This window comes from Salmo salar, chromosome ssa01, assembly GCF_905237065.1.
Source record: "Salmo salar chromosome ssa01, Ssal_v3.1, whole genome shotgun sequence".
In the NCBI taxonomy this organism is placed as follows: Eukaryota; Metazoa; Chordata; class Actinopteri; order Salmoniformes; family Salmonidae; genus Salmo; species Salmo salar.
The window spans coordinates 140,353,358-140,374,868 of record NC_059442.1 but is presented as its reverse complement, the minus strand read 5'-3'; the positions used below and the strand labels follow the sequence as shown (position 1 = coordinate 140,374,868).

The 21,511-nt window shown below is 43.3% G+C and overlaps 1 protein-coding gene across 1 annotated transcript in view; it reads right to left on the bottom strand.

Annotated features, from left to right (window-relative positions):
* The window catches only part of LOC106565912 (astrotactin-2), a 448,985-nt gene that overhangs the window by 275,388 nt on the left and 152,086 nt on the right, over positions 1-21,511 (bottom strand). The window contains exon 4 of the mRNA XM_014133602.2: positions 9,727-9,876. Coding sequence (XP_013989077.2) covers positions 9,727-9,876 — 150 coding nt within the window. The remainder of the gene's footprint in view (positions 1-9,726; positions 9,877-21,511) is intronic.

Sequence of the window (21,511 nt, the reverse complement as noted above, 5' to 3'; positions counted from 1 at the left end):
GAGGGGGAGCTGCATTTCAATCTGCCCTGTAATGGGAGTGATTAAGGGGGTGCAGGCACTGGGAGGCGAGGCAGAGATGATTTCATTCTGCACTATGAAAGCTAATCATTTTTTTGTGAGGGAGCACAGATCACCCTCTGCTACTGCCACACATACCATCACAACAACACACTGCCACATACACCATCACAACAACACACCGCCACACATACCATCACAACAACACACTGCCACACACACCATCACAACAACACACTGCCACACACACCATCACAACAACACACTGCCACACACACCATCACAACAACACACTGCCACACATACCATCACACTGCCACACCGCCACACTCACCATCACACTGCCACACCGCCACACTCACCATCACAACAACACACTGCCACACACACCACCACAACAACACACTGCCACACACACCATCACAACAACACACTGCCACACACACCATCACAACAACACACTGCCACACACACCATCACAACAACACACTGCCACACATACCATCACAACAACACACTGCCACACACACCATCACAACAACACAATGCCACACACACCATCACAACAACACACTGCCACACACACCATCACAACAACACACTGCCACACACACCATCACAACAACACACTGCCACACACACCATCACAACAACACACCGCCACACACACCATCACAACAACACACCGCCACACATACCATCACAACAACACACTGCCACACACACCATCACAACAACACAATGCCACACACACCATCACAACAACACACTGCCACACACACCATCACAACAACACACTGCCACACATACCATCACACTGCCACACCGCCACACTCACCATCACACTGCCACACCGCCACACACACCATCACAACAACACACTGCCACACACACCACCACAACAACACACTGCCACACACACCATCACAACAACACACTGCCACACACACCATCACAACAACACACTGCCACACACACCATCACAACAACACACCGCCACACACACCATCACAGCAACACACTGCCACACACACACTATCACAACAACACACTGCCACACACACCATCACAACAACACACTGCCACACACACCATCACAACAACACACTGCCACACACACCATCACAACAACACACTGCCACACACACCATCACAACAACACACTGCCACACACACCATCACAACAACAAAATGCCACACACACCATCACAACAACACACTGCCACACACACCATCACAACAACACACTGCCACACATACCATCACAACAACACACTGCCACACACACCATCACAACAACACACTGCCACACATACCATCACAACAACACACTGCCACACACACCATCACAACAACACAATGCCACACACACCATCACAACAACACACTGCCACACACACCATCACAACAACACACTGCCACACATACCATCACAACAACACACAGCCACACACACCATCACAACAACATACTGCCACACACACCAACACAACACCACACTGCCGTACACACCATCACAACAACACACTGCCACACCTAACTGACTTCAGCATGGGTGGGCTAGTGAGGGTGTGTGTGTATGTCTGTGTGTGCTCTATATGTGACGGTATGAAAGCACGGAAGGGAGTTACTGAGATGGGAACGTGCATCGTAAGGTGTGTGTGGCCGTGTGTGTGTCTTTGTCTGTGTATGTTGACATGGCAGCACATTTTATGCACCTACCCACGGCCCCCTGTGCATCTTTTTAAATCGGAAAAGGTTAAACGTGGTTTACCCAAAATAACACAGGCTTTAATTATACAGAGATGTGGATAAACAAACGCCTTCTCCGTACATCAGGAGGGAAAGCACCAGGGAAAGGCATGAAAACCAGCATGGCATGACAAGCGGGCGAGTACAGCTTACTCATTCTAAAGGTCAAGGTGTGTGTGTGTGTGTGTGTGTGTGTGTGTGTGTGTGTGTGTGTGTGTGTGTGTGTGTGTGTGTGTGTGTGTGTGTGTGTGTGTGTGTGTGTGTGTGTGTGTGTGTGTGTGATTACAGGTCCTAACCAGCTCTGCTAATGGTAATCACATTAAGAAAGAGCTGCATTCAGTGTGTCACTATCTATGACACCAGCGCACTAAGCAGCACTGCTCAAATGGATACAAACTAATACCTCAATTAATTTTGAATGGAAAACCCATGAAGACTATGATATATGATTGAGACAGGATATATCCTATTTAGAACCTGTCTGTATACTTGTTTCTATCCTCATTTCATTACCTCTCACAGGTGGTCATGCAGCAAGCTGCTAAAGTGTGATGATTCAAAATGTCCTGTTTGCCAGAAATCCTAGCAGAAACGACTGCTGAGAAATTGGTTTCTAAGGCTGTGATTATACAGACCAATTCTGATCTTTTTTTCCACTAATTGGTCTTTTGACCAATCAGACCAGCTCTTGCCGCCAATAATTAAGCAAAAGGTGAGCATTGGGCTGCTTGTGTAAACACAGCCTAATGGTTGTGGAGGAGCTCTAGCTCTCAATAGTAGGCTGTGAGACACAGTCAATATAGTGCCTTTAATAGTATAGGCTGCAATCCAAGATTGTGATGGTAATACTATGCATACAGATGCATGGTTCCTTCTCTGAAGCCATTCTAGCAGGGGCTAGTCATAGTCACCAAGGGTACTTCTCCTAGTCTCCATGGGTACTTCTCTTAGTCTCCAAGGGTACATCTCCTAGTCTCCAAGGGTACTTCTCCTAGTCTCCATGGGTACTTCTCCTAGTCTACATGGGTACTTCTCCTTGTCTACATGGGTACTTCTCCTAGTCTACATGGGTACTTCTCCTAGTCTACATGGGTACTTCTTCTAGTCTACATGGGTACTTCTCCTAGTCTACATGGGTACTTCTCCTAGTCTACATGGGTACTTCTCCTAGTCTACATGGGTACTTCTAGTCTACATGGGTACTTCTAGTCTACATGGGTACTTCTCCTAGTCTCCAAGGGTACTTCTCCTAGTCTCCATGGGTACTTCTCCTAGTCTACATGGGTACTTCTCCTAGTCTACATGGGTACTTCTCCTAGTCTACATGGGTACTTCTCCTAGTCTACATGGGTACTTCTCCTAGTCTACATGGGTACTTCTAGTCTACATGGGTACTTCTCCTAGTCTACATGGGTATTTCTAGTCTACATGGGTACTTCTCCTAGTCTACATGGGTACTTCTCCTAGTCTACATGGGTACTTCTCCTAGTCTACATGGGTACTTATAGTCTACATGGGTAATTCTAGTCTACATGGGTACTTCTCCTAGTCAACATGGGTACTTCTCCTAGTCTACATGGGTACTTCTAGTCTACATGGGTACTTCTAGTCTACATGGGTACTTCTCCTAGTCTACATGGGTACTTCTCCTAGTCTACATGGGTACTTCTCCTAGTCTACATGGGTACTTCTCCTAGTCTACATGAGTACTTCTCCTAGTCTACATGGGTACTTCTCCTAGTCTACATGGGTACTTCTCCTAGTCGACATGGGTACTTCTAGTCTACAAAAAAATAGAAGAGATACAACCAAGAGCTGGGTAGCTTAAACTACAGTAACAATGGACACAACAAACTAACGTTCTTAATTAATCAACACTGTTAAGTACATGCTAGCAGATACCCATAGACTTCCAGTCATTGTGCTAATGATAATTAGCATTGGCTCGGGAAACTACCTCTAACTTCCTTCATACTGGACACAGAGACATAAAAATAGTATTCACAATTTTATCTGACTCTGGGGAGGAATATAAAGGTTCTCATTGACGAAATTACAAAGTATCCCTTTAAGGTTATAATATTGTAGAGAACAATCTAATGATTAGTTGAATGTGGTTCATAGTGACATAGGGCAAAGAAAACTACGTTTAGACATTAATTTAGTAGGGCCCTCTTGAATTTGCCCCGTATTTTCCTACATTCTAGAGTGAACACCCTACATTATAGCTCAATGAATGTGTGTGGGCAACAGCACTGTATTATATTTCACCATGCTTCATTCTAACTGGCTGTTGGGTGCAGTCTGGTCTTGGCAGGCATTATCGTGGGCTGATTAGGTGGAATGATGTCCAAGCGCAGCGAGAGAGTATCGGGAGCGTCAGTTGCCCACGCTGTAGTGCCCCAGGCAGCCAAGTGCATATCAGGAAGCAACAACACTGCAGTGGCTCCACTGATCCCTGATCAACCCTAGAGGCCCCAGGCGGGTGCCCCTCTCTCCTCATTCACACTGCACTGAGCTCAGAGAATCTACTTTCAATACTGGTCCAAGGTATATCCATGTGTATGTGTGAATCAAGTCTTTGTTTTTGTCACTTGTTTCTCTGTATTTTTCTCAGTATCTGTCGCTGTCTGTCTCTGCCCTGTATCAGACCCTTTCTGTTTCTGTCTGCCTGTGGCTCAACTCCATCTTGTTTTGAAACTGGCAAACAGGTGGCAGCACAGTTGCACTTTACAGTATAACAATCAAAAGGATTCAATAATCTCTGAGTTTTTGGAACCTGAAGGCTTTCAAAATAAGACTTTTCTAAAATTGATGTGCCACAAAGATATTGTTGAGGGCATCACAATAAAAGCACACTGACACATTTTACAGCCTGAATCCATGTCCTCATTATTGCTGTGACATGGGCCAGGGTAAAACATTGGAACAGGTGGAGGTTTAATGGTCAGTCTGGTTGCAGCACTCCCACTAACGTGGTCTTCTTCCCTACCCCCATCTCACCTGGACGTTTCTTCCATTTTGATTAATGGATCGTTTAGGCTAACGACCATATAAATGGCACACGCAGCACTACGGGTGTAATCGGTAAATGGTGGGAACAGGGAGAGAGCACTTTGGTAAATGCGATCCCAAAAGGTATGACTGATGACTGGCCGCCATGGGGGCTCAAATCCAGAGCCTTTAGCACGATGGCACCTTGGGCTATTAACACCTGCCACATGGGGTTTCATTCCTCCATCTTGGGTCATTCTTGCATCTCCCCTATGGCCCCCATACACCCTGTGCAACTCACAGTGAGGCTGGGGACACCCTGGATTGTTAGGGCCCGTCTAAAATGGATGTTTCACTCCTAACACCAGTAAGTGTCAAATGAATCCTATTCCTGTTAGCTCATCAACACTTCCATTGAAGATCCAGCGAGACAGAGGATATGGTACAGGAATAACTGCTGTAGGGCTATGCAGTCAGGCAGACATACAGTACAAGAGACATGACATATGATGAGTAGAAATCCTGTTAGTCTGGTCTGAAGAACAAGTCAGTGTCAGAGTGTGGTAATTACATTGATGGCTAGGAACACATTCCTCGACTTCCAGTGAAGTATGAGTCCATTGATTTAATAGTCTGGACAGGAGTATGCACACACACATGCACATACACACACTGTTGTGTCTGGCGGTAGATCAGCGGGCTGGCCCGTCATAGAGAACCTACGGCTTCGGGCCCAGAGCTGTAATCACTGTATATTGTCTAGAGGGAAGATTGAAGGGTGCTGAAAGTGCAGCCAAGCACAGAATGGATTCACCAGCCATCAACACTCCCTGAATCAAACACACTCTAGCATTTATTTATTTCTCTCTCTCTCTCTCAAGTAATAGGCTTTGCAAATTCAGCCAACTGCCCTCTGTCTCCTTACACTCTCTATAACGGTGGAAGAGACACAAACACAGAACACTTTTATGTGTAACTTCCAAGCATCAATTAATATCAGATAAAAAGGATAATAACCAGAAGGTCAGGTTATCATAGTGGGCCAAAGATGAGTTCTAACACATCAAACACTTGCACAGCTTATAAGAAACACATCAAACAGTATTGGCTTCAGAGAGGGAAACACGGTGCACAAAGGTGTATGCAAATCGGGACAGATTACAGAAACTCAATGAGACTAAATGCAACTGCGAAGAGACTTCAAAGAGTGTCTCTAAATTGTGGCTTGGGCAGAATGTTAACTAGCCCAATCTTGGAGCACTCAAACAATGCGCGGTGAAAGAAAGACAAAAATATGAAGAGAGAGATTTGTGTCTCTGTGTGTTGATGTCCTTATGCGTGCGTGCATGTGTGTGTGTTTGACAAGTAGCTCATATTTTAAATTGCTTTGGAAATGTAAACCTATATTTCCCATGCCAATGAAGCCCCTATGAATGTAATTGAATTAATAAAATAGAAAAGAAGAGAGAGAAGTGGAGAGAGCGCTTCTTAACTTCAGCACCAAGGTCAGCTCTCCTTTGACGGTTGAGTCTTATTAGTCTTTCACTAAATCAAACAACACTTCAACTGGACCTTTGCTCTGGAGAAACTTTACCAATACAACTACACTGAACAAAAATATAAATGCAACATGTAAAGTGTTGGTCCCATGTTTCATGAGCTGAAAAAGAAATCAGACATTTTCTATATGCTAAAAAACGTATTTCTCTCAAATGTTGTGCATAAATGTGTTTACATCCCTGTTAGTCAGCATTTCTGCTTTGCCAAGATAATCCACCTGACAGGTGTGGCATATCAAGAAGCTGATTAAACAGCATCATTACACAGGTGCACCTTGTGCTAGGGACAATAAAATGACACTTTAAAACATGCAGTTTTGTCACACAACACAATACCACAGATGTCTCAAGTTGAGGGAGCGTGCAATTGGCATTCTGACTGTAGGAATGTCCACCAGATCTGTTGCCAGAGAACTGAATTTTAATTTCTCTACCATATCCAATGTTGTTTTACAGAATTTGGCAGTACGTCTAACCGGCCTCACAACCGGAGACCATGTGTAACCACGCCTGCCCATGAACTCCACATCCCGCTTCTTCGCCGGTGGGATTGTCTGAGTGGGGGTGGGGTGGGGTTGCTGAGGAGTATTTCTGTCTGTAATAAAGCTCTTTTGTGGGGAAAAACTCATACTGATTGGCTGGGCCTGGCTCCCCAGTGGGTGGGCCTGCCTGCCAAGTGAGTGGGCCAATCCCCTCCCAGGCCAACCCATGGCTGTACCCCTACCCAGTCATGTAAAATCGATAGATTAGAGCTTAATTTATTTATTTAAATTGACTAATTTCCTTATATCAACTATAACTCTGTAAAATCTGTGAAATTGTTGCATTTATATTTTTATTCAGTATTGTTCTCACTCACACTGGACTCAGTCCTTGGTGCTGAAGTGGGGTCTCTATCTTGCCCTCTTTCTATCTCTCTCTCTCCCCCTCTATCCCTTCATTGGTATTTGCATTCCAGGCTCGGTGATGATGACCTTACTGGACTAATTCTGAATAGTCGAGGGGCATCAAGATACAGACAGGTACCTCACTCTTACTCTGTATTCTTTCTCAAACACAAGCTTACACCCAAACAAGAACAGGAACAAAACTATTTGAAGGAAAGGATCCCACAACTAGAACTGTTTCTCTTCAGTTCTCCCAACAATCTAATTCTAAGGAATGTATTTAGTGTCACTCGTCAGCAAGACTCTTAATAAAGTGCACAGATGGTGTCCTCTCCCCCTTGCCTGTATGGTGTCACTGAGACACCCCCACGCAGCATGGACCCGGTGCCACTGTGCCAAAGGGCCTGTCTCCGCCATGGCCCCTCATTACAATGTAAAAGTCATCAGCAGCAACAATGACGGGGAAAAGGAGAGAAAACCTCACAGCTGCTCTCACGCTTAATCTACTTAAAAACTGGCATCAATGTAAAACATGCAAATGTACAGTGGGGCTCGGGGAGACGGGGAGAGACGGCAGAAAAGGGAACTAATTCACAGCATAAAACGCTGTCAAGCCAGCCGAAATGAAATAGAAAAGTACTTCCCAGCCTCCCTCTCGCCTCGCACATTCCCAGTTCCCGCCTTCTCCATCGCACGTATAATTTGACTGCAAATTAATTTCCTCACGAGGCCTAATCTCCGGGCCTAGCCGCCGAACTCCCCTTTCCCTCTCTTGGCTAATTGAGTTTCCCTTCCGTAAAAGCACTAGTCCCATTAGCATGTTTGTTATCCTGGACTGGCTTCCTCTTTCTGCTGCGAAACACACTTTCAGCTGTAATTAAAGGTCATGAAAAAAGTTTATTTCCTTTCTGAGTCACAGAGAGGAAATCTCCTGCGAGTGACTTGCACTGAGACTCTCTAGGATTTGAACATTTGAGAGCTGGATCCAATGAAAGGATTTGATTTCACAGAGCCGACATTTGCTAACAAAGCTAAGCTAATTCCTGGGCTATTCGCTCAGGGTCTCTCAATGACAAAATGACTTCTAACTTGAGAGTTAAAGCTGTAAAGGAAAACAAAATATAATTTTTTCAACACCCCGTTCACGAAAATGGTTCGCTCTTACAGACAGTAGGCCATGGCCGTGACTTGCTATATAAATCAGGCAGACAGGCATCGAGGCATTCAGTTACTGTTCAATTGAACGTTAGAATGGGCAAAAATAGTGACCAAAGCAACTCTGAGCATGGTATGATTGTCGGTGCCAGGTGCACCGGTTCCATTATCTCAGAAACTGCTGGCCTCCTGGGCTTTTCATGCACAACAGCGTCTAGGATTTACTGAGAATGGTGCAACAAACAAAAAACATCCAGTCAGCTGCAGGGAGAATAGCAAGAATCAAGAACGCTAACCGGTGGCCCACAAACAGGCAAATAACGGTGCAGTACAACAGTGGTGTGCAGAACGATATCGCACAGCGCACAACTCGTTGATCCTTGTTACGGATGGGCTACTGCAACAGATGACCACACCAGGTTCCACTCCTATCAGCTAAAAACAAGAAGAATTGACTCCAGTGGGCATGCGATCACCAACACTGGACAATTGAGAAGTGGAAAAACATTGCCTGGTCCAACGAATCCTAGTTCCTGTTGCGTCATGCTGATGGCAGAGTCAGGATTTGGTGTAAGCAGCATGAGTCCATGGCCCCATCCTGCCTGGTGTCAACAGTACAGGCTGGTGGGGTGGTGTAATGGTGTGGGACATGTTTTCCTGGCACACGTTAGGTCCCTTGATACCAATTGAGCAACGTTTCCATGCCCCGTAGAATTCAGGCTGTTCTGGAGGCAAAGGAGGGTCCGACCCAGTACTAGATGGGTGTGCCTAATAAACTGGCCACTGAGTGTAGAGAAGGTGGTGTGAGGGTGACAGGGTATGTAGTCAAGAGCACGAGGTTAGCTGTCCAAGGTTAATGTCTCACATTTCCACAGTGGCCAGTCAGTCTCTTCCAGTAGGGTGTCATGTCAATGGCATGGATGGGTCTTCTACGGTCATATGTTGAGGATCCTTTGGCTTGTTAGGGTTAATGTCACATTCTTGACTTCCGACTTTCTCAGGAACATAAATTCAGATCTTGTCTGTTGCTGTGCACTCAAACATGACCGTAAAAGACCCATCCATGATTAAAAGAAGGTTTCTGTGCACAGCAACGGCCAAGATCTGAATTTATGTTCCTGAGAAGGTCTGAAGTCATGCATGTGACATTAAATCTGACAAGCCAAAGGATCCTCAACATATGCTTGGACTGTATATGTAGCCAATTATGCTGCTCTTACATTTGAACAGAATAGTGACTCATTAACTGTTGTCCCACTGAATACATACTGGATGTCAAACTTGACAGAAATATGCTCTCTGTGCGTTGATAAAAGGTGTCCATACTGAAAAGAACAGTGACTAATGAGCTGTTGTCTTACCTCTGGTGTGGCTTGGGCCTCTCTTGCGTCCTGTGGAGGAGCTGTGTGTGACGTGTTGAAAGTGGGCGATCTCCATGGTCGTGTTAGGACGGAAACTCTCCTTAAACCGCTGCATCAATGCCTCGACCGTCTCCTGCTTGGGGTCAAGGGCTGTGTGGGGGACAAAGCAATGAGATGTGAGATGTGTTAAAAGTTTTCACATTTCAAAAGGGTGGATACAAGCTTGAGAAAGAGACACTGGTATGTTGTAGATGCAAACAAGGTAGATTAAAGCAAATAAAACACATTTGAATGAGAGCAGGTCTATGAAAACACTTTGTTCAGTAGTTTCCTCAACTTTCATTTGTTTACTGGCTATGACTGAGGGCTTTAACGTGCAAAAGATTTGGAATTCAATGGTATACATCTGGGCAGTTACAATGTAAATTGCAAAGCCTAGTTACAGCAGATCAATTGGGCCTTATTCAATGGGCTTCCCCTCGCCGCTCTGTCGAACACTTCAGTCATCCTAGTTCAACCTCTGAAAAAATAACCGTCTTTGAATGTTGTCAAGTTTAGCATGAAGAAGCAGTTGTGTAATTCACAGCTGAAAAAGAAAATACCTCAGAAGCTTTGCCCTTTTTCAAAGTGTGTATCACCGCTGAATCAGGCTGCTGTAAGAGGCAAAGCACAAAGGACTACAGATGAGAAAAGTTGGACAAGTATCTTTCCAGTTAATCTTTCAAAATAGAGAGCTCCAGTTTACAATGGGTAATGGCATGGTTTGCATAGACCCCCTTTGAAAATCATTATGAGATGGAGCAAGTGTGGATTGCAGTGTAGCCCAGGCACATTTCTGCTTTTCTTCTACTAGGCAGAAAATCCCCAAACCCCGGGGGACTTGTATGACCCATCTAAACATGTTCTGCTCCATTTGTGCCACCGAGACAAAAAATGAGAGAGAATACTATTTCCGTTGTTTCCTCGGCACAAATCGTAACATGATCCCTAAAAAAACACAGAAGGAAGCAACTATTTATCTAGCGCCTCAATTACCAAGCGGTGTGCTGTTCCCCGATGGTTCACAATGCATCAAGAGTTCAATTAAAGTGAGATATGTAGACCTGAGAGTCTCTCGGAGGAACGATGATGCGTCTGGACAAGGGCTATTTACTCCAGTGCAGTGTGTGCAGGAGCGGAGCAGCCCAAAGTAAGCGACAGAGAAGGAGTTTGGAGATGGATGTGGCCCGGCTCACAGCGGTATAGCCCACTCCACAGACAGCGTCATTTCTCAACCTCCCCCACTCTGTCAGTCTGTCTCTCAGGTGTGCTCACATCATGAATTATTATCATACATCACTTTGCCGGGGACGCTCAGGGAATGCCAACGAGACTATAAAGTGGAGTGCTAAAATAAAAAGTTGTAGAATAAAAGTCAAATAGCGTGAGAATTTGAAGTTATGATGAAGTTGGATATTATGTTTCCTTACTTGTTGTACAATGGAAACACTGTTACATTCATGTGTATGGTTCAGTTAGTTTGTGTAAACTGACATTGTAATTTGCTTCCTCAAAAAGACAAGACTATGAACTGTCTTAGTGGTTTCGAAGTGTCTTATTGGTTTCAAGTATATATATATATTTTAATATGGACTTATATTATATAATATGAATCAGGATACCATTGTTCTTTAAAAGTACTTTTAAAACACATTTTACAGTTTCATCGCATAAAAATGATTTAATATGTGCGTTAAAATATTAATTAAAAACAAATCATATCGTGCTTTGCTCTATGTTTTCCAGTTAGACGCGCTAAAACATCATCAGAATGTGATCATGACTTTAATACAATACATTTTCTCATAACACTAGAACCGCCTGGCCTTTCAGCCTATAAGTAGCCGCTAGAGAATGTTGAGAACGTTGCTGGGCACCTCCTTTAGCATACGCATCAGATGCATATCAACCCACAAGGTGCGCAAACATAAGCACCAAGGCTTGATAAATATTGCATAAACAATGGTAAAGGATGAATTGCATGAAGAAATATTTGTGGAGATATATCAATTTCAAATCTAACAATAGTTATTTCCTTAGGTAGAAAGGATTGTTTTGTATAATTTTGTATAATTCTACAAAGTCCTCGAGAAAAACGTAAGCCTATAGCCTATTTTCGTTTCCCTTACAATAAGAAATGACAGTGTAATCCATTTGATCAACTTTATTTGTAGATTTGATTAGTAATAGAGTTAGTAATTAAAACCGTTCAGTTACAGCTTCTGACAAAGCAGAAACGAAATATGTAATAATAATATAACCAGTCAGGTGAAATGATTTGCTGTATTCCTAAACAAAAGCACCAGCGCATGAACAATTGTAACGGATCAATTGCATGAAGAAATAATTGTAGCAATATATCCATGGCAAGAAATAAAAACAGTAATTTGTTGATCGTATCGGTCCCTGTTTGTGCCCTTATGCATGAATTAATCACGTCTTCTCTTTATGCTTTGGGTCCACAGACAGTACACAGCTTTGGGGCTTTGCGTGAGCAAGCCCCACAAACAAATCGGTTGCACTGTACAGTTTTCTTTGGCCTTGTTCCGTGTGCACCTGCCGACTTGACATTGTGTCTTCTTTTTCCTGAGTTGAAGCTGTTGTGCGTGGGGAAGAGGGAGAGTAGGAGGCGCTTCTGCCCTGCGACAGTACAATCTCTGATGTGCTGCAACATCTGCATGTCACATAAACAAGGAAAACTGTAGAGTGTGCTGCCAATTTGTCTCTTTGCGTTAGCTGTAGGACCTGCTCTCTCATTACACTATTGTTCTAAATACAATCATCCTCCGTACCCTCATCATTCAGATCATTGAAATTCAATCCCCCCCTTCACCCACCTCCTCATCATTCAATTAATTCAAATTAAATTGTGAAGTCACATGCACAATTATCTGTTTCTATCTGGTTCCTATCGCCCATTCATCCATTGACAACATTCATTCAGTGAGGAGAGAGATGCATTAGCACCTGGGTACCAACGCACTTCGGCTCAAATCAAATCAAATATTATTTGTCACATGTGCCAAATACAACAGGTGTAGTAGACCTTACAGTGAAACACTTACTTACAAGCCCAACTTCTTCGGGATCAGTGTCCCGTCCACGGGACGGTTGAGCTAACATAGGCTAATGCGATTAGCATGAGGTTGTAAGTAACAAGACAATTTCCCAGGACATGGACATATCTGCTATTGGCAGAAAGCTTAAATTCTTGTTAATCTAACTGCACTGTCCAATTTACAGTAGCTATTAGAATGAAAGAATACCATTCTATAATTTGAGAAGAGTACACAGTTTTGAACATGAAAAGTTATTAATAAACAAATTAGCCACATTTGGGCAGTCTTGATACAACATTTTTGAACAGAAATACAATGGTTCATTGGATCAGTCTAAAACTTTGAACATACACTGCTGCCATCTAGTGGCCAAAATCTAAATTGCAGCTGGGCTGGAATAATACATTATGGCCTTTCTCTTGCATTTCAAAGAGGATGGTACAAAGAAATACAAATTAATGTTTTTTTTCTTTATATTATCTTTAACCAGATCTATTGTGTTATATTCTCCTACATTCCATTCACATTTCCACAAACTTCAAAGTGTTTCCTTTGAAATGGTACCAATAATATGCATATCCTTGCTTCAGGGTCTGAGTTACAGGCAGTTAGATTTGGGTAAGTCATTTTAGGGGAAAATTGAAAAAAAGGGACGGATCCTTATTAGCCAACAAGGCAGTTTTAAGAAAATCCCTAAAAAAGTAAGAGATAAGAATAACAAATAATTAAGAGCAGCAGTAAATAACAATAGTGGGGATATATACAGGGGGTACCGATACAGAGTCAATGTGTCAATGTGCGGGGGTTACCGGTGCCGAGGTAATAGAGGAAATTATGTACGTGTAGGTAGAGTTATTAATAAAGTGGCTATGCATAGATAATAACAGAGAGTAGCAGCAGCATGGGGGGCAATGCAAATAGTATGGGTCGCCATTTGATTAGGTGTTCAGGAGTCTTATGGCTTGGGGGTAGAAGCTGTTTAGAAGCCTCTTGGACGTGGACTTGGTGCTCCGGTACCGCTTGCCGTGCAGTAGCAGAGAGAACAGTCTATGACAAGGGTGGTTGGAGTATTTGACCATTTTTGGGCCTTCCTCTGACACCACCTGGTATAAAGGTCCTGGATGGCACGAAGCTTGGCCCCGGTAATGTACTGGGCCGTACACACTACCCTCTGTAGTGCCTTGCGGTCGGAGACTGAGCAGTTGCCATACCAGGCAGTGATGCAACCTGTCAGGATGCTCTTGATGGTGCAGCTGTAAAACCTTTTGAGGATCTGAGGACCCATGCCAAATCTTTTCAGTCTCCTGGGAGGGAATAGATTTTTGTTGTGGCCTCTTCATGACTATCTTGGTGTGCTTGGACCATGTTAGTTTGTTGGTGATGTGGACGCCAAGGAACTTGAATCTCTCAACCTGTTCCACTACAGCCCTGTCGATGAGAATGGGGGTGTGCTCGGTCCTCCTTTTCCTGTAGTCCACAATCATCTCCTTTGTCTTGATCACATTGAAGGAGAGGTTGTTATCCTTGCGCCACACAGTCATGTCTCTGACCTCCTCCATATAGGCTGTCTCATCGTTGTTGGTAATTGTGTCAGCAAACTTCATGATGGTGTTGGAATCGTGCCTGGCCGTGCAGTTATGAGTGAACAGGGAGTACAGGAGGGGACTGAGCACGCACCCCAGAAGGGCCCCGTGTTGAGGATCAGCGGGGCGGATGTGTTGTTACCTACCCCTACCACCTGGGGGGCGGCCCGTCAGGAAGTCCAGAATCCAGTTGCAGAGGGAGGTGTTTAGTCCCAGGGTCCTTAGCTTAGTGATGAGCCTTGAAGGCACTATGGTGTTGAACGCTGAGCTGTAGTCAATGAATAGTTTTCTTACATATGTGTTCCTTTTGTCCAGGTGTGAAAGGGCAGTGTGGAGTGCAATAGAGATTGCATCATCTGTGGATCTGTTGGTGCAGTATGAAAATTGGAGTGAGTCTAGGGTTTCTGGGATAATGGTGTTGATGTGAGCCATGACCAGCCTTTCAAAGCATTTCATGGCTACAGACGTGAGTGCTACGGGTCGGTAGTCATTTAGGCAGGTTACATTAGTGTTCTTGGGCACAGGGACTATGCTGGTCTGCTTGAAACATGCTGGTATTACAGACTCAGACAGGGAGTGGTTGAAAATGTCAGTGAAAACACTTGCCAGATGGTCAGCGCATGCTCGGCGCACACGTCCTGGTGATCCGTCTGGCCCAGCGGTCTTATGTATGTTGACCTGTTTAAAGGTCTTACTCACATCGGCTGTGGAGAGAGTGATCACACAGTCATCTGGAACAGCTGATGCTCTCATGCATGTTTCACTGTTACTTGCCTTGAAGCGAGCATATAAATTATTTAGCTAATCTGGTATGCTCATGTCACTGGGCAGCTCTCGGCTGTGCTTCCCTTTGTAGTCTGTAATAGTTTGCAAGCCGGTGTAGTACGATTCAATCTTAGTCCTGTCCTGTATTGACACTTTGCCTGTTTGATGGTTCGTCGGAGGGCATTTCGGGATTTCTTATAAGCTTCCGGGTTAGAGTCCTGCTCCTTGAAAGTGGCAGCTCAATCCTTTATCTCAGTGCGAATGTTGCCTGTAATCCATGGCTTCTGGTTGGGGTATGTACGTACAGTCACCTTGAGTCAACGTACTTATTGATAAAGCCAGTGACTGATGTGGTATACTCCTCAATGCCATCGGAAGAATCCCGGAACATATTCCAGTCTGCTAGCAAAACAGTCCTGTAGTTTAGCATCTGCTTCATCTGACCACTTTTTTTATAGACCGAGTCACTGGTGCTTCCTGCTTTAATTTTTGCTTGTAAGCAGGAGGATAGAGTTATGGTCAGATTTGTCAAATGGAGGGCGAGGGAGAGCTTTGCACGCATCTCTGTGTGTGGAGTAACGGTGGTCTAGAATGTTTTCCATCTGGTTGCACATGTGACATGCTGATATAAATGAGGTCAAACTGATTTAAGTTTCCCTGCATTAAAGTCCCTGGCCACTAGGAGTGCTGTCTCTGGATGAGCGTTTTCCTGTTTGCTTATGGCAGAATACAGCTCACTGAGTGCAGTATTAGTGCCAGCCTCTGTCTCTGGTGGTATGTAGACAGCTACGAAAAATACAGATGAAAACTCTAGGTAGATAGTGTGGTCTACAGCTTATCATGAGATACTCTACCTCAGGCGAGCAAAACCCTGAGTGTTCCTTAGATATCGTGCACCAGCTATTGTTTACAAATATGCATAGGCCCCCGTCCTGGGTCTTACCAGAGGCTGCTGTTCTGTCCTGCCGATAGAGTGTATAACCCGCCAGCTGTATGTTCTTAATGTCGCTGTTCAGCCATGACTCGGTGAAACATAAGATATTACAGTTTTTAATGTCTCGTTGGTAGAATATACGTGCTTTCAGTTTGTCCCATTTATTTTCCAGCGATTTAACATTAACTAGCAGAACGGAAGGCAAGGGTAAATTAGCCACTCATCGCCTGATCCTCACGAGGCATTCTGATCTCTTTCCGCGAAACCTACTTTTCCTTTTCCAGCGAATCACGGGGATCTGGGCCTGGTCGGGTGTCTGTAGTATATCCTTCACGTCCGACTCGTTGAAGAACAACTCCCCGTCCAATTTCAGGTAATCCCAGTTCTGATGTCCAGAAGCTCTTTTCAGTCATTAGAGACGGTAGCAGCAACATTATGTACAAAACAAGTTACGAACAACACGAAAACGCAAACCAAATATGGTTAAGAGCCGATAAGATGGTAGCCCTACCCTCCAGTGCCATCTTGCTCATTTGTCGTGGCCCCTTAAGTTAGTAATAGCTGTAAAATAAAAAATGCAAAAAAACTGCCTCAAATACTTTTCTGTTTACGATAAAAAAATCGGACAACTGAGCAATATAAAATTTAAATATTTAGGAAAAGTCAGGGCAGGAGCAGGGCGTTGCTATTTTTTTGGAAGATGTTTATTTTTTACAAAATCAATCGTCAGTGGTCATTGCCCTATGGTGGCTCTATTGCTAAACTTTTCATATGTGAGTTACAACTATCTCTAATGGTCGCCCCAGCGTGAGCTGTTTTATGCAACTGATTTCAGAATGCACTCACTGCTCTAAAATGTGATTATTACGCAACAGGCCAGTTAACACGTGCTGCCTGCTAATTATTAATACACTGTTTCAACTTGTCAATTTCAAATAATGAGTTGTATTTTCTAACAACAGTTTGAATTGAGGTGTGTTTCGCCTCCTCATTAACTGACATAGAAGTAGCCCATTACACAGTTGCGGACAATTTATGTTTGAGGCCTTACTGAGCCGGACAAACTTCCCTCTTCGAGGAGAGCCCTTGCCCATTTTTGTACGCAGAGGGCATACACCAGAGGGTGGCAGAGACCGTCCTAGAGACATTAACGACACTCAGGTGTGTCCTATTTACTCATTATGATTTCCCTGTTAAAATATGTGTGTTTTCTGTTGTCCTTTGCAGAAGATTGAATTGTTTAGTGTGCGGTCGTGTCCTGAGTGAGTTTTCGAGACACATATATTTTTTTCAAGTGTACTGTGATCCTGCAGCTACCGTTTCTCAGTAAAGTATCATGTTTATCCTTAACCTGTTGGGTCTAGGGGGCAGCATTTGCACGTCTGGATAAAAAAAATGTACCCGATTTAATCTGGTTACTAATCCTACCCAGTAACTAGAATATGCATATACTTATTATATATGGATAGAAAACACTCTAAAGTTTCCAAAACTGTTTGAATGGTGTCTGTGAGTATAACAGAACTCATTTGGCAGGCAAAACCCTGAGACATTTTCTGACAGGAAGTGGATACCTGATGTGTTGTATTGACTTTAAACCTATCCCATTGAAAAACACAGGGGTTTAGGAATATTTTGGCACTTCCTATTGCTTCCACTAGATGTCACCAGCCTTTACAAAGTGTTTTGAGTCTTCTGGAGGGAGATCTGACCGAACAAGAGCCATGGAACGGTGATGTCCCATTAGACACCTGGCGCGCTAGTTCATGTTGGGTACCCTCGTTCCAATACGTTATAAAAGACTATGCATTCGTCCACCTTGAATATTATTCATGTTCTGGTTAAAAAGGCCCTAATGATTTATGCTATACAACGTTTGACATGTTTGAACGAACGGAAATATATTTTTTCCCCTCGTTCATGACGAGAAGTCCGGCTGGCTTACATCATGTGCTAACGAGACGGAGATTTTTGGACATAAATGATGAGCTTTTTTGAACAAAACTACATTCGTTATGGACCTGTGATACCTGGAAGTGACATCTGATGAAGAGAATCAAAGGTAATGGATTATTTACATAGTATTTTCGATTTTAGATCTCCCCAACATGACGTCTAGTCTGTATCGCAACGCGTATTTTTCTGGGCACAGTGCTCAGATTATTGCAAAGTGTGATTTCCCAGTAAGGTTATTTTTAAATCTGGCAAGTTGATTGCGTTCAAAAGATGTAAATCTATAATTCTTTAAATGACAATATAATATTTTACCAATGTTTTCTAATTTTAATTATTTAATTTGTGACGCTGACTTGACTGCCGGTTATTGGAGGGAAACGATTTCCTCAACATCAATGCCATAGTAAAACGCTGTTTTTGGATATAAATATCAACTTGATAGAACTAAAAATGCATGCATTGTCTAACATAATGTCCTAGGAGTGTCATCTGATGGAGATTGTAAAAGGTTAGTGTATCATTTTAGCTGGTTTTATGGTTTTGGTGACCCTGTCTTTGACTTGACAAAACATTACACACAACTCTTGTAAATGTACTGTCCTAACATACTCTAAATTTATGCTTTCGCCGTAAAACCTTTTTGAAATCGTAAAACGTGGTTAGATTAAGGAGATGTTTATCTTTCAAATGGTGTAACATAGTTGTATTTTTGAAAAATTTGAATTTTGACATTTATTTGGATTCAAATTTGCCGCTCTTGAAATGCACCTGCTGTTGATGGAGTGCACCACGGGTGGCACGCTAGCGTCCCACCTAGCCCCAAGAGGTTAACCACTGATTCCTCGTCTGGTCTCTTCTCTGCACCTGTGTCCAACCTCACCACATCACACACTTTTTTGGTTACTACATGACTCCACGGGTTATTTCATAGTTTTGCTGTCTTCACTAAATAGTAAAAATTAAGAAAAACTCTTGAATGAGTAGGTGTGTCCAAACTTTTGACTGGTACTGTATGTACAGAGCATAATGTATTTACAGTTTTGTTCACGTTTTCAAGTACTGGTGACAAATAATCCATTCCGATTATTGCATAGATTGTAATGGACAGCTATGATGTGTGTAAAATACTTTTAATGGTTTTACTGATTATAATGAGCTAATCCTAAACTATTTGCCAGCTATGAGTGGTGCCACGTTTGTTGACATTATACAATGCATTCTGGGTGTCACGTAAATGTCTGTCAGACCAAATGGTTCACTCATCTTTCGGGTAAACTTCCGTAAGTGAATGAAGGGAAGTGAATGATTGTAGACGACACACCCCCTTCAACATGCATACTTCAAACATATCAAACTCATCTTGTCTCCTGTTATTATCTTTGGTTGACGCGAAAAACAAACATGGCGGCCCACACAAACTACCCATCGTCAGATTACTTGTGATTTCTAGAAAGTGTTTTACTCAATTATTTCGATGTTGAGCTTACCGATGATGTGATGAATTATAAATAGTAATTGCTATTAGGTAATTAATATTGTGGTTTCTGTTAGCCGAGAGTTAACTAAATCTGACCGCTTGTGTTATGTCAGTTAGCGGTAGTCTAATGTAGCTTATATTTTCCGGTTTGGATGATTGTGTATGCTGTTGCTAGTTCTGTGAATGTCTGAACATTGCATCCAAAAATAAACTTGTCACATTCAGGACATAACTTTGTAAGGACTGTGTTCGCACAAAATGTTTTTGTGAAAAAACAGTGTGGCTAGCTCATATGCTGACTGTTGCGTCAATCGAAACTGGACTTTCGAAATAATCAAACCGATTTGAGCGTATGCTGCAGGGACCACTGTAGAATGATCACACATGTTTGTTGGTACGTGTGAAAAGGTATGCCCTCTGCCCTTTAAAGAAGGGGTGAAAAACACACTACCCTATGCACCATGTCCTTTACTCATGCCCACTTCTTAAACAAGGAGTGATGTAGCCATAAAGCAAACAGCTCACTCCTTCACGTCCACTTAAACACATAATGTACGGATTTGGCATGTTGAAACCCCAGTGGGGGGTTCCGTGAGCCTGGGAAGGCTCCATGAAATGGCTTATCTAATGATAGTGAGACGCTGTATACAGTGAGCTAGCCAGCTAGCAAGCATGCTACGCTAAGGCAGTAAATGCACTGAGAATTCCCCATTGGGCATTTGATGGTGCGGTAGGCTAATCCACGGGCCTCAGCTCAGCAAACAAAAACACAGGGTGGGCTGGGAGGGCAGCAACCACTTAAGCCCTGACTAAGGAGCAGCTCCCTGCCTGGCTGCATGATAGGAGGTTAACTAGGGCCATGCATATTGCATGGGCCCTGGGCGCTCTCTTTGTTCTATCAGGGAGGCGGAGATGCTATCCCAAACAGGCCCAGAGAGGCCCCGTTGCGCACTCCTTCAAACATACATCGCTTGTCTCTTTAGTGTGTTCGACAAATACTGACCTCTCTCTCTCACACACACACACACACACACACACACACACACACACACACACACACACACACACACACACACACACACACACACACAAACACACACCCTCCCTCTGAATGGCTATTGATTATTGTCTTCTAAATGCAATCTAAATCATGCCTGTGCGCTGAGCCTCTGTCTCCCTTGTCTGTCTCTGTAGAAAGATATCATCTGAAGCCACTCCAACTGATATCACTTGAGGGAAAGATGCATGGTGTCCATTTATAATTATGTTGCTTTTTTATCTTTGCCATTATATTACAGCTAGGAATTGTTGAAACCAACAGTCAGTACAGATTTTTAATAATTCCAAAACACAAAGCTAATGGTTTTCAGCAAGAAACAAAAAGATAATAAAAAAAGTTCAACAATCAGGAATACAATTTCCTTTCTCCCTGAAAATGGTTGCTTAAGGAGGATTTGAAGATGAAGCACAGGATGTTAGTGGCACCTTAATTGAGGAGAACAGGCTCGTTCTAATGACTGGAGCGGAATAAGTGCAATGGTAACAAATATTTCAAACACATGGTTTCCATGTGTTTGATGCCGTTTCATTTGCTACTTTCCGGCCATTATTATGAGCCGTTCTCCCCTCAGCAGCCTCCTGTGAGATGTCGGTAAGGGATAGCTTATTGCAGCTAGCAGAATATGGAGGACATAAAAGATTACAGTACATGAAGTAATAGCTAGCAAAAGCACTAGGCTCTCAGAATAAAATCCCTTTTTCCTTTACTTATTTCCTTTACTTATGATACTTTCCTTTCCTTAGGACACTGTTGAAGGTACTTCTGGGAATGAAAGCCCAAGCTTGCTTCTCACTTACAGCTCAATACAAGCCAGCATCTTCCTTATCTCCCCTAGTCCCTTATCTGCAGCGACAGTGGGTTAACAGTGTGTTAGAAGCATTGGACACAACCACTAGCGCAGTGCCCTGTCCC